At 44.3% G+C, this 13,636-nt stretch overlaps 1 protein-coding gene across 2 annotated transcripts; it reads left to right on the top strand.

The window, feature by feature from the left end:
- Positions 1–3,621: 3,621 nt before the first annotated feature.
- On the top strand, positions 3,622–9,301 carry Pfn2 (profilin 2). 2 transcript variants are annotated; one of them, XM_050120255.1, is made up of 3 exons: positions 3,622–3,856; positions 5,844–6,036; positions 7,985–9,301. In XM_050120255.1, exons 1-3 carry the CDS (start codon positions 3,725–3,727, stop codon positions 8,080–8,082), a joined length of 423 nt encoding a protein of 140 aa, XP_049976212.1. In that variant the 5' UTR covers positions 3,622–3,724; the 3' UTR covers positions 8,083–9,301. The 2 variants fall into 2 exon arrangements, with proteins under 2 accessions (XP_049976212.1, XP_049976211.1); XM_050120254.1 differs by having other exon boundaries at positions 3,627–3,856; positions 7,664–9,301.
- Positions 9,302–13,636: the final 4,335 nt, after the last annotated feature.

The raw sequence follows: 13,636 nt of genomic DNA, 5'->3' as shown, positions 1-13,636 counted from the left end.
ACATTTATAGAAATAATTCAAATTAGAGTTGTCATTAAGTCAAATTCATGATCTCAGTTAGTAAGGAATAAGAGTTTATATTGGGCAAGCAAACCAGCAGTCTGCAAGTCATGGGCATAGAAGAATCATCTTAATTTAAAAGCATATAAAAATCATCAAAAGAACCACAACAGAAAATTTCCCAGAGTTAGAAAATGAGATACAAGAGGCATTCAGGCCAAGAGGAAGACCAGGAAAGAACTTCCTCTTGTTGTACACTAAACACACAGAAGAAGAAATTATATTGAAAGTGGCAAGAATCACCAAGTCAAGTAAAACACAGACTCACCAGAATAACAGATTCATCAACTGTAACTTTAAAAGCCAAGAGGGTCAGGACAGACTTCTTTCAAATTCTGAAAGGCTACACCTGCCAACTACTAAATCCAGCAAAACTGCCATCATTGAAGAAAGTAAAACCTTTCTATGATAAAAATAGAGCAAAACAGTTTATGATTGCTAGACTAGTTCTACAGAAACCAGGATTCTTGGAACTGAAGAAAAAATTCTATCCAGGAAGCCACAGGAAATAGAATGCTAGAATAATAGTTAAACAAGTAAGAAACAGGGAAAAAACAAACACTATAAGATCAACAAAATGGCAAGAAGCAATACATACATTTAAAAAAAAACCTGAATATTAATGGTTTAAATTTCCCAATCAAGCCCAAAATAATAGATTGCATTAAAAAGTAGAAGTCATCTATTTGCTGACCTCGCCACAGAAGACATGGTGGATAGCCTGGTGACCTTTGCACTATCTGTGTGGCCGAGAACACATGAGATTCTCCCCCAGTCTTGCCTGTCAATCTATATAACCCATCTGTATGGACGATGTCACATGTACTTTACAAAGAGTTTTGATGTAGTTATGTATTAAGCTTTATTATTCACACAGAATTGAGCTGTTTACCAAGGAAATTTTTTGCTAAACTATGCTGTGCTTAAATATGCTTAAACTACTCAGGGTGGGAGTCTCCAAGTTTGAGCCAACTCCTGCTACTCAGTCATGTTGAGCAGAACTACCTTCTTGCCTCTGTGGGATCATTACCTCTGCTGGCCACCCCACCCCCTGCCCTGCACCACAGGAATGAATAAACCAGTTTCTATATTTCTGTAAGTTATCGTGATCTTTCCTATTATCTTATTAAATGCTTAAATTTCCTGGGTTATAACACACATAAAGAAGACAAACACTGAGCATTATCACTTTATGAATATTCACAATGTAAGCATATCCATATTATTGGCAAACTGGAGCCACCATAACTTGACAGGTCTCACTATATAGCCTGGCTAGCCTGCAACACACTATGGAGACATGGTTTCTAATGTAAGAGTTCCTCCTGAGTCTGCCTGTGCCGGGATTAAAGACCTATGACACCACACCACACCTCATCCCATCTTTAATTTTTTTAAAGGAATTATTTTATGTGTATGAGTATTTTGCATGTGTGTGTGTGTGTGTGTGTGTGTACCACACGCATACCTGGTGACATGAATCACCTGGAACCAGAGTTACAGATAGTTGTAAGCGGCCATATGACTGGTGGGAATTGAACCTGGGTCCTCTAGAGGAGCACCCAGTGCTCCTAAGCACTGAGCTATTTCTCCAGGGCCCCCTCCCATCTTTAGTTTTTAAGGTGATAATAAAAGTTAAGAAATAAAATGGTTGAGACTATACAAAGGCAGAGGGATATATACAAAGGAACAGCTAAAGCCGGTGAGGACCCATTGCAGAAGCGGAAGGACTTCTTTATAAGGAACAGGATTCTCTGTCTTCCCAACACGAGGAAACAGCCTCAACATGACAGCTGTCTAATCTATAGTTCGTCCTACTCTGATTTCTACAGTCCTCGTCCTGCTTGTGGTTTGAGTGAGGATGGCCCCCATAGGCTCATGTCTGTGAATGGGTAGTCACAGTCCTACTTGAGAAGGATTAGGAGGTGTGGCCTTGTTGGACAAAGTGTGTCACTGGGTGGGCTTTGAGGTTTCTCTGTTCCTGCTGCATTTTGGATCCAGATGCAGAATTCTCGGCTATTTCTCCATCACCACTTCAGCCTCCTATGCTCCCTGTCATGACGACAATGGACTAAACCTCTGAAAATGTAAGCAACTCCCAATTAAATGCTTTCTTTTATGAGTTGCTGTGGTCATGGTGTCTCTTCACAGCAACAGAATGCTGACTAAGACATTACTTTTATATTAAAACAATTTTAAAAAAAATAAAAGTTCGGCAATGTTATAAAATTCTCAGTGTACTGGACAACTTTAAACTGACAAAAGTTGGCAAGTATTGGAGCTTTCTTTCCTTAATAGGCAGGTCAGGACTGCCGTCTAAAACTGGTCATTGTTGGGGAACATTTGATTCTGGGTTTAGACCCAGCACCTAAAGTTAATAAAGATGTAGGAGAGAGTTCAGAGACTCTTAACCATCTTCCACCCTGTTAAGTACAAGTCTTTCTCAGATTCGGGTTCTTAAATGTTTTCGCTGTCTAGAACAGTGGTTCTCAACTTGTGGGTCATGACCCCTTTAAGATTGCATACCAGATATTCACATTATGATTCATAACAGTAGTAAAGTTACAGTTACAAAGTAGCAGCAAAGTTGTATGGTTTAGGGGTCAGCACAACATGAAGAACTATATGTATTAAAGGGTCCAGCATCAGGAAGGTTGAGAACCACACTGCTCTAGAACCTTTTCCTAGCTCAGTTACTTTGTATTCTCAGTGATGTCTGGCACGGCAACTTTCCCAGTTACCAAGTGCACGCAAGCCTGTTTCATTTAGAATTTCTGGACGATCAAACGAGCCCCTGGCATGATCAGCAAGCAGCACTGGATTCAGGGAAAAGGTTCCACAGAACCCCAGCGTCCCTGGTACCCAAAGGGGGTAACAAAGAGCACGGTGCGCGCTCCCCTGCCGCGGCTCTGATTTCAGGAGCGTGCTTTCGCAGCTGGCTGAGGTCTTCTCCGAGATTCCTCTCCAAGCGTGGGCAACCCGCACTGGCCGCTCCCACCACAAAGAGTAAACCCTCCGCATCCGTCACCAGGGCAACCCTGCCACCCGACACCAAGGCTGTCAATACCGCGTCCAGAGCCGGCGCTGGAGGAGGGCGCACGGTGGCCCCGCGTGCGGAGCGCCAGCGGCACCCCACGGCACCCACTCGAGCTGCCTCGCCTGGCCTGAGGCTCCAGCGCCGCGCCCCAGCCGGCCCCCGCCGCTCGCCCGCTCGCTCGCCTCCCGCACGTGTCGCCGTGATTGTCCCCGGCGGTATCCCTCCGCGCCCCCGCCTCGGCTCCCCCGCCCTTCCCGGGACCCTCGCCGGCCGCGCTGCGGAAGGATCGCACGCACGCGCGCTCACGTCCCGCTGGCCGCGGAGAAGCGAGGGAGCCGCAGTGAGAGAATCGGCCGCCGCCAGCCCCGCTGCCCGCGTCGCTCCGCCGCCGCCGCCGCCGGCTCCCGAGCCCCGCGGCCGCGGCCGCCCCGGCGCGCCCCGCTGCGGGTCCAGTCCCCGCCCGCTCGCCCGCTCGCCCGCTCGCCGCAGCTCCCCGGAGAGGGGCGGTCGGTGCCTGCGCAGAGCCGCCTCCTCCCCGCCCCCGCCCCGCCTCCGCCGCCGCCGCCGCCGCCGCCGCCGCTGCGCCTCTGCTCCTGCCGTCCCCGCTGCAGTGCGAAGGGCTCGAAGATGGCCGGTTGGCAGAGCTACGTGGATAACCTGATGTGCGATGGTTGCTGCCAGGAGGCCGCCATTGTCGGCTACTGCGACGCCAAATACGTCTGGGCAGCCACGGCCGGGGGCGTCTTCCAGAGCATCACGGTGAGGCCCGGGGGCGCCGAGCCGGCAGGTGTGCGGCGGGCCTCCGAGGAAGGGACGCCGCCCGCGAGCAAAGGGATGGATGCGGCCGGGGCGCGAGGAAAGGGGTGCCCCCGGCTGCGGGAGGGGATGGAGACGGCCGGGGCCCTGGATGTGGGCCGCTGAGACTGGGGGATGCTGCCCGAGGCCGCGCGGGGGCGGGGCGGCCGGACTCCTTGCCCCGGCGGAGCCCCGGCTTGCGGCTGCCGCGGGGTGGAGGAGGGGACGTCTCTCCGAGAGGCCCCCTCGGCGTTCGGGGAGCCCCGTGGGCTGCAGTGCGGGTCCCCGGGTGCGGGCGGGGGTCCTGGGCGGCCGGCTGGCCCTGGCTCGGCGGTGAGCGCGGGCTATGGGAGGCGGCGGTGGCCGGGTCCCGGGAATTAATGGAGTGAATTGGCGTAGGCTTGCCGGTGCCCAGGCCTCCTGGGCTGGCGAGAAGGGGACGCGGACCACGTAGGTGGAATCGTGAATTTACTTCATCTGTGGCTCTATAGTTTTTTTTTTTCCTCCAAGATGGCGAACTGCCATTGATTTCTCTTCTCCACCTATAGAGATTCATCGATATACCGTTATCCCCAGTTACGCAACATAGCTCTAAAAAGAGGATGGTTTTAGGGTGATTAAAAGAGAGAAAAAAATCTTATCTGGGAAGTCGCGGGAGGGGGGGGGTGACACTTCTCCAAGTCACTCCCTCTTTAGTGATGGTAGTAAAAGAACTAATAATACCGATTTATGCTTCACGTTGCCTCATATTCATGTGTCTCGATGGCTTTTGACTCCCTTGCCATGCATTTGGGGAATATTCTTCAATCAGCCCCCAGCACTACTAATTGTTACGTCCTTTTCTACGCAAGTCTCCTTAAAATGTTGACACCGGTATCAAGCACTAGACCATTCCCTTAGCCCTACACTCCCACGCCCTCCCCATCACACAGCAGAATTCAAGTCTCACATCCCAGGTGCTCAGCATTTACTATTTCACATGGTTTACCACCTTAGTGTCCATTCAGCCCCTAGTAGGAGTGCTTTAGGGTCTCCTGTCCCGACGTGGAAGACTGCAATTCCTGTAGCGAATTGACGTTTGGTGATCAACTTTCTTTTCTGCAGTCTTGTCTTTGTGTGTGAGTTCCCGCTGTCTGGCTAAGAAGATTGCGGGAGTGTGCTTGGAAATGGCTGGGGCCTGCTATGACTCTGCAGTTCTGATGGGGGCGACGCCTTCCTTCTTATTCATGGAATGTTAGAATCTAAGCACGTTTTCTCTTTTCCGGTTCTGGTGGCTACCTCACTTTTCTTTACCAATGCCCCTCCATTTTTCTGTATAATTTTACTATCGCCTACGGCAGTGCTGTAGACAGAATCCACACTGCATTTGTCCAGAAAGAAAGCTGATTACTGAATGAAAGGGCAAAGCAGGCTGGAGAGAAAAAGAGTAGTGGCCAAAAAAAATAGGAGGGAAATACGAATTTGGAAATGTCCGGCAGTCTGATGATTGAGGTTCATACTACCAGGGATAATTCAAGCTGCTCTAAGGAGAGACAAGAGCAAGCTTGTCTGGGGAGACTTTTTACCCAACTTTAAATTTGTTGCAGCATGACTAATGTGGCTGAATATAATAGACAAGCTGTTGGAAGAGCTTATAGCCGACTCTTTGCAATTACATAAGCACCTTCAAGCACCACCTGACGTGATACGGCTTATAAATAACTCGTTTGTACCTAGTGTCAACTGCCAACTATTTAGGGAGGCTCTTTGCATGGTTGGTGTACACTAGCTTTTACTTAGCAGACCTCACTGACCATTGCAAAAGCAAACTAATTAATGTAAAGCATGCAATCATGTAAGAACAGGCAATAACAGAAAATGCTGTCTTGATTTTACATCAGCACAGTTTGTGGTATCAAACTCTGAAAAGAATTAACTGCAGTTTTTTCTTTTCTTTGTTTTGGGTGGCCAGCCAGTAGAAATAGATATGATTGTAGGAAAAGACCGGGAAGGTTTCTTTACCAACGGTTTGACTCTTGGTGCAAAGAAGTGTTCAGTGATCAGAGATAGCCTATACGTTGATGGTGACTGCACAATGGATATCCGGACAAAGAGTCAAGGTGGGGAGCCAACATACAATGTTGCTGTTGGCAGAGCTGGTAGAGGTAAGCAAGCAATTATTTTTGTTTGTGTGTGTGTGTGTGCCTAAAGTTGCATGCCATATTACAACTTGCCTTTCTTTAATGGTTTAAATTAAACATTAGTTCATAATGTCTGTGAAGGTGGTTTTTGTGAACTGCTCAGCACTGAAGGGAGGTCCTGCTTTTCGTTTGTCTGTGCTACAATGGTTGCACACTCGCTTCTTTCACCCTGACTTACTCTAAATTACTAATGCCAGCTCCGCATCGTAAGCTTTAGTAAACTTCAAAATGAAAAGTCGCCTCTTCAACACTCCAGTATGTCATAATCCTGTGGTTCATATGGCGGCTGGACTGTCCAGGTCAGCTGGCTGTTTTATCCCTAGTGAGTCTTTACTTGTGGAGCTTCCCCTTCATGTCTGCTTAGATTTGAAACCAATTCACTGATGAAGTTTACTTTGAACTCTCACTGACACGTAACTGCATTTAAATTTGACTTGTATAACTGCCTCATTTGGCAGAGTTGGCACACAGAGCAGCTCTACAGCTACATGAGCCTACAGTGAGTTATCATTTCTTGCTGTGGTTTTACCAACTCCCTGTGGGGATCTGATTCAAGTGTGGTTTGCTTATGGGTTTCTGGAAAACAAGATGACTTTAAAACACACAAATCTTACGTTTTACCTGCTTCCAGATATATATGATGCATATGGTTGAGGTTTTGTTTGTGTGTTTAATACATCAGCTGAAGGGCTAGAGAGATGACTCCGTTGTTAATAGCAATGACCCGCTTCTATAGGACTGGGGTTCTATTCCCCATGCCTTCACAGCAGCTTACAGTTGTCTATAACTCCTGTCTCAGCGGCAGTGATGCCCTCTTCTGACCTCCAAGAACACCAGACAAGTACAGTTTGTAGATCTGCATATCAAAAAACCACCCATATGCATTACAAAAAATCAGCACGTATGAAGCCAAATGAGATTTGTATACCACAGAACACTGCTGACATCTAGTGGCAGTCAGCGCAACACTTGACACACACCTGTCCATGTATTTGAGGATAAACCTCTGAACTTCAGTGCAGAATTAGGTACCAGAAATAGCAAACAAGGTTTATGACTTTTGTATCAGAAAATGCCTAGCAAAGGGAAGCATCTGGATGAGACAGATACTGCTAATGTAGCATTTTCTGACCAGCAGTGGAATTTCTGTTTAAAATTTGGCTTTCATTTTCCTCTGGAAGGAATGGACATGTTTACTCATATTTACAGTCATACTCTAAAGACAATAGCTTGTATTCATCAAGCATGTTAGATCTGGGGAGAATTTGTCAATGGAAAATACTGAAGTTTTTAAAGTATATTTTGGGAAACAAATACTGATATCAACCAGGATATTTTTCCTAGGCTGCAAGGTAAAGGATCACTTTTCTCCTAGCTCTCAGAGATCCCACGTGCAGCCAATAGTGCGCTCTGATTTCAGTATCACTGGCCTGAAAGCTCCATTCTGGAGACCTAATGGAGTTCAGTGCTTGGACAGTTCATGGAAAACTAACTTAATGTTAACTTATTAATTGGGGGTCTGTCTGCTTAAACTTATGTGATTCTCTTGATTAACACTTCTTTTGAAACACTTTTTTCCTTTTTCTTTCAGTCTTGGTCTTTGTAATGGGAAAAGAAGGGGTCCATGGAGGCGGATTGAATAAGAAGGCATACTCAATGGCAAAATACTTGAGAGACTCTGGGTTCTAGCTGCTAGGCAGACTGTTAAGTATTAGGGGAAAATTGCTCTTAAATTTTCCTAGCTGTAAGCTTAAGTCTTAATTCTGGAAATTTTATTAGCAATGCAGGGTGATGGGATATGAACACATGTCTCCTTTGTATCCCTCTGTTGGTGGGGAAAGGTGTCTTTCTTTCTGCCCCTTCCCCTGAAATAATTGTGTTCACTTCTGTTTTGTTTCCTTGTGTACTCCAGCATTGGTTATAGTCATGGGAAAGGAAGGTGTCCACGGAGGCACACTTAACAAGAAAGCGTATGAACTCGCTTTATACCTGAGGAGGTCTGATGTGTAAGCAGCCTCTCCCATCTACCTACCAACTGTCTTCACCACCACCCCAATTACAGTCACAGTGCTACCAGACTGTAGATGGTAGCTAGTTTTTCTTTATCTATTTTCTAATGTCATGATTCCCAAAGGGTCATTTGTATGTTAACCACTGTGTGTAACCAACCGTTATCTGGCATCATAATTGCAGCACAATAATGATTTGCATGATATCTTGAAATTGGGGGAAGGGGGCATGCCGAGTTGGGCATCACTTTGTCTTAGCAATTAATTAATGGGATACTGATTACTAAAATAAGTTAATATTAAGCAAGGTGCCGGTTGTACAATCTCTAATTTGATCAATGTCTTTTCAGCACTTTGAGCATTTACTTGGCTCATTTAGTCTTCCTTTTGTAGCGCATGTTTGGGAGGAAAAAGTGCATGCATCTTTACTTTACTCTCTTCTCATCCCCTCCCTTAGAACTTGAGGTATTTGGTTTGCTTCCATTCTCTTGTGTAGTGCCTGGTTTATTTAACTTAATTAATACCTCCTTTGTTGACGAGCTATCAGAGAGCTGCGGTGATTTGCTTTTACTACTATGATTGCACTTGAGACAGACTCTGTAGTGTCTATAGGATACGAAGAGTGCAACTGTCAAGAGCAAAGGCACTTCCTCCCATGACCTTACTACAATAATCACGCCGATCAGATTCCCAGGGACATTCTGTCATTGCAGTAGCTCAGACTTCTTGTCTTTTCTTTGCACACCAGCTCTCTTCTTGAGTAAAATTGTAAAAGGCTGCCATTATGGATGTTAGGTTCCCAACATAACCATCTGGAGTGTGTCCAGTTTATTTTTCATAGGACCAATTTTTATTTGCAGCTTAGGTTTTTATATGAAGTTGCATTATTGTGGACTTGGCTGTCTTGTGATGTATTTTTTTTTCATATGTATTCTGTGCCATACTATTGTTAAAATGAACTGTTGCTATTGTGAGATGGGTTTTCTTTCGAATGGCACTACTTTAGGGACATTCTAGTATTTGCTTCTATTGTTTGGGCATTGTGGATAATGTACAGACTTAAAAACAAATCTTGTTGCTGATTTGTCCATTTCTTTCCCTGCACTTTGTTACATCTGGGATACAGTCTAACTCATCTGATTTAATATGCATTTAAAAAAATGCCATAACTATTAAACACCTTGTTTACAGACAGATGAAATAAATTTATTCCAACCAAATACTTTATAGACTCCTGTTGTTATTAAAAATTATAGGTTGTTGGCTTCGCTGTTGTTGATTTGAGGGTGGGAGGCTCTATGTGTAGCCCTTGTTGATCTTAAGCTCAGAATACTCCTACCTGAGCCTTCACAGTGGTGACATGTGGCACACACCCATCTCTGCCTGTCACAGGAAGGATAAGGAGTGGGCCAGACTCATCTGCAAGCACATAGAAGTACCTACAGACTTCTTCTCATTAAGCTTTGGTGTACTAAACATGGCTTTGGTCATTCATTTCATGATCACCTTCAACTTACATGAAGAAAACCAGCCTCCAAGGAAATAAATAACTTAGGTTGATCTCTTGATGTGAATTCAAGCTCATAAGCACTTGGAGGCCCCAGAGCAGGAAGAGTTTTTGTGGTATCCGTTATTGAGGGTTCTTGGATTTGAACTGTCAGTGACTTTAGATATGCAGTGTGATGTTACCAGTGACTCTCATAAAAGAGCAGGTGCCATTCCTTGGGTAGCATTTAAAGAGAATTGGAAACTTTTACATTTTCTGGTTTTCAGAGTAACATGTTGACCACAGCTAAGTATTTTAATGCTAGTTTCTTAATATTATGGCCTTAGGTTCTTGTGTTCTTCTTTCATATTCTAAAATTTCTAAGGTCAGAGTATACTATTGTATGACAAAATAATTTGAATTGGGAAATTTATATTGAAAAAAATCATGTAAGTATAGGAATTTAATTTGAATAGCATTTTCCATAATTAAAATATTTTTAGTAAAAGTATCAATAGAAGAACCACTATAAAACCTAATTTAATATTCTAAGGGGTTGAGTATTTAAGTTGTTCTTCAAAATATGTCTGCTAGATTAGCTGTGACACTTTGTGCTGTCAGTTAGCAAAGGCAGATGGATTGTATTATGGGTACAGTCCCCCACAGGGAGACCAAAGCTCTGGTATAGCTTCTGCCCAGCAGTAGTTCACAGGGGTACTAGAAAATCCTAGGTGCTCAGCCTTAGTGTGTCTGTCCGTGTACAGCAGCTGTGTACATGGAGTTCTGGATGGTTCGTCTTCACCTAAAAGTCAACACATCCTGTCTTTTTTGTCCAAGATACACACACTTAACAGGATCAAGACCTCTTGAGTACTTCAGTCTTGAAACCAAGTAGCCTTCATGGAAGTTTTCTATCCCATTTATTTATTTTAGACTGATGGCTTGAATTCTGTGAATCAATTTTCCAAATGCCAGATATTTGTATATAAATTTGTACATTGAGTACAATTTTTTTATAATAGAGATCTCAAAATTTGAAACTAAATCTAATTTTTCATGGTAAAATTTTCCTTGAGAGAGTCTCATATGTAGTCCTGTCTGGCAGCCTGCCTCTATCCCACCACCCAGTGCTGGGAGTAAAGGTATATGCCATGCCCAGCTAGCTTTCTGTGTTTTTTTAAGGTTGTTTTTTTTTTTTTTTTTGATAGTTTCATGTATCATCATCATCGTTGTCGTTATTTTGGTTTTTCGAGACAGGGTTTCTCTGTGTAACAGCCCTAACTGTCCTGGAACTAGCTCTGTAGACCAGGCTGGTCTCGAACTCAAGAGATCTACCTACCTCTGCCTCCCAAGTGCTGGGATTAAAGGAATGCGCCACCACTGCCTGCCTGACAGTTTCATACATGTATATAATAGATCTTAGTTGTTCTCCCTAACCTTCCCCTCCTTCTCCACTGGAACTCTCCTTCCTACTTCCATGCCCCTCTCCCTTCTGAGTTTAGTTTAGTTCTTGCTCAGGTATAAGTGGGAGTTTACTTACTAGAGCGAGGGCAACTTATTGGTGTCTACACCACTGGAGAAAATTACACCTCCTCCAACACTGTTGGTTGCCAGTAGTCCCTCGGGGAGGGATGGGGCTTCAATGGGTCCCCTCCCCCATCCAGAGGAAAATGTTGTGGGCCTGTCATGTGCTTAAAGATAAGCCAGAGCTGCAGTGACTTCATGAGAGTGTCCTGTTCAGAAGTCATCTTTTTGCTTCGACTCTCGCCATCCTCTGGTTTATAACAGTCTTTCTACCCTCTTCCATGGTGTTCCCTGACCCTTGAAGGAGGTGACGTTGGCTGTTCCATTTAGGACTGAGCACACCACTAACACTTATCCTCAGCATTGTGGCATTTACATTAGAGTGTCTACATTAACCTCTGACCTCTGCTCTGAGCACCTCTGAAGGCTGGGAGCAGCACTAAGATAGGTATGAACCTGAGTATTTATAAACCAGTTTGTCAACATAACCACATAGTTAAACAATAGCAGTAGGATCTCCATAGGGCTCGTGACATCCCCAGCCATGGGCTCTTGGCCAGCTGTACAGAACAATTTCCCTCTTGTACAGCAGCCAGTATGCCCATAGCAGTCGTGGCACTGGTTCATAGGTTAGCACATCTTGCCTGGTAGGTCGTTATGACAGCTCTCGGGATTCATAGCCGAGTAACACCATTAATGACTTCTTCCCCAGCAGCCTGCATAGCACAGTCGTGCACTATGAAGGCTACTCAGAAGGGAGGAATCTCCAGCTCAGCTCCAGCCTGGTTCTGTCTGTCTACGACTAGAGTATGCCAAAGCAGGTTCAGGTGGGCAACCAGAATCAATCTCAGTGACCTTGAAATGTTTAAGCCCCTGGTCCCAATCAACAACTTATATCCCTATCTGGCACTGAGATTTTTATTTAATAACATATTACTTTCGGAGGAACATTATCCATCCATAGAGGATACCTATGACCAAAGTTTTTATTTTTTTAAAAGACCTTATAAAGTAGTACCCTAGCTGGGCATGGGTTTTCTATATATTCTTTGGTTATCCTTCTCTGTGCCACCCTCCTCTGCCTGTGCTCCCACCCCTCTCCCTGTTCAAACCTTCTGTCCCTAGTAACCTGACCACTTAACTTCCATGCCCATTGTGTTAGATCCTTCTTAACTAATAATAACGTAACACATGCACATGCACCTCTTTCTCAACAGAGAAACAGAGTTTACCAAGACTCAACATTAAGCACGCTGTTCTAAAATTTCTAGCTAGTATCATCATATATGGGATAACATGCAGTACTCGCCTTTCTGGACCAGGGTTACCTCACTATAATATTTCTCAGATGCATCCATTTTTTCCTGAAAGTTTAATAATTTTATTCTTTCCCATTGAATAAAATTCCATTGTGTATATTACATTTTCATTATCCATTCTTTATCCATTGACGTTTAAGCTGGTTCCATTTCCTCTATATTGTGAGCAGAACAGAAATGAAGATGGAACTGCGAGTATCTCTGCTGGAGGGTATGTGTCCAGCTGGGCATAGAGCACAATTCTCTCTGAGGGTTTGAGACACTGACACTGATCCTCATCATGGCTGCACCAGTTTACACTCCCACTGCATCCTTCCCCACAACACTGCCAGCGTTTGGCAGCATTTGGCCTTGGTAATAGCGATCTTGCCTTTGAGTAAGATGCTCAACACTTAAAGTACTTACTATTTGTGTTGGTCGGTAACTCTGTTTAGTTCTCTAGATCACTGTTTAATCTGGTTGTTTCCATTTTTGATTTTTAGCTTTTTAAGCTCTTTAAATATTCTGTATACAGCAATCCTCTCTCAGATCTCTGGCAAAGAGTTTCTTCCATCCTTTAGACTGCCTCTTCACTTGACTGACGGTTTCCTCTCCTGGCCTCATTTTCTGAGACACTGGAGTCTACATGGTCATTACTTACTCCCGTATTTAGTCTACTCCCAGCTTCATCCTCTAGTGGTTCAGAATTGCAGGCCTAACACTCCAGGCTTCACTATATTTAGAACTGGATCTTGTGCAGGGTGAGAGATAAGATTCTAGTTCCATTCTTCTGTATGTGGATACAAAGTTCCGTTCTCTCAGCCCATTTGTTGAAGATGCTGTCCTTTCTCTGTGTATTTGTAGCATCCTTTTCAAAATCAGGTGGCTGTAATTTTGTAGCCTTATACCTGGATCCTCTGTTCTACTCTGTTCATCTATGTATATTTTTATGTCAGTATCATGTGCTTTTATTACTATAGTAAGTAATTATTTTTTTTAAAGGGTGGAGGTGGTAGCATACACCTTTAATCCCAGCACTCCAGAGGCAAAGACAGTTTGAGGACAGCCAGGGCTCCACAGAGAAAAACCTGTTTCAAAACAAACAAACAAACAAACAAACAACAACAACAACAAAGGTATAAATTTTTAAAGAGAATTCAAAAATTAAAAGTGTCTTTTCCTAGTGTTACATTTCTCTTAAAATACAGCATTTTTAAACAATAATAAATGGCTCATACACCTGATAA

Source organism: Alexandromys fortis, unplaced genomic scaffold, assembly GCF_014885135.2.
Source record: "Alexandromys fortis isolate MF-2015 unplaced genomic scaffold, M_Fortis_MF-2015_v1.1 scaffold_172, whole genome shotgun sequence".
Lineage (NCBI taxonomy): Eukaryota > Metazoa > Chordata > Mammalia > Rodentia > Cricetidae > Alexandromys > Alexandromys fortis.
Note: the sequence above shows the minus strand (reverse complement) of the source record. Positions and strands in the feature narration are given on the sequence as shown.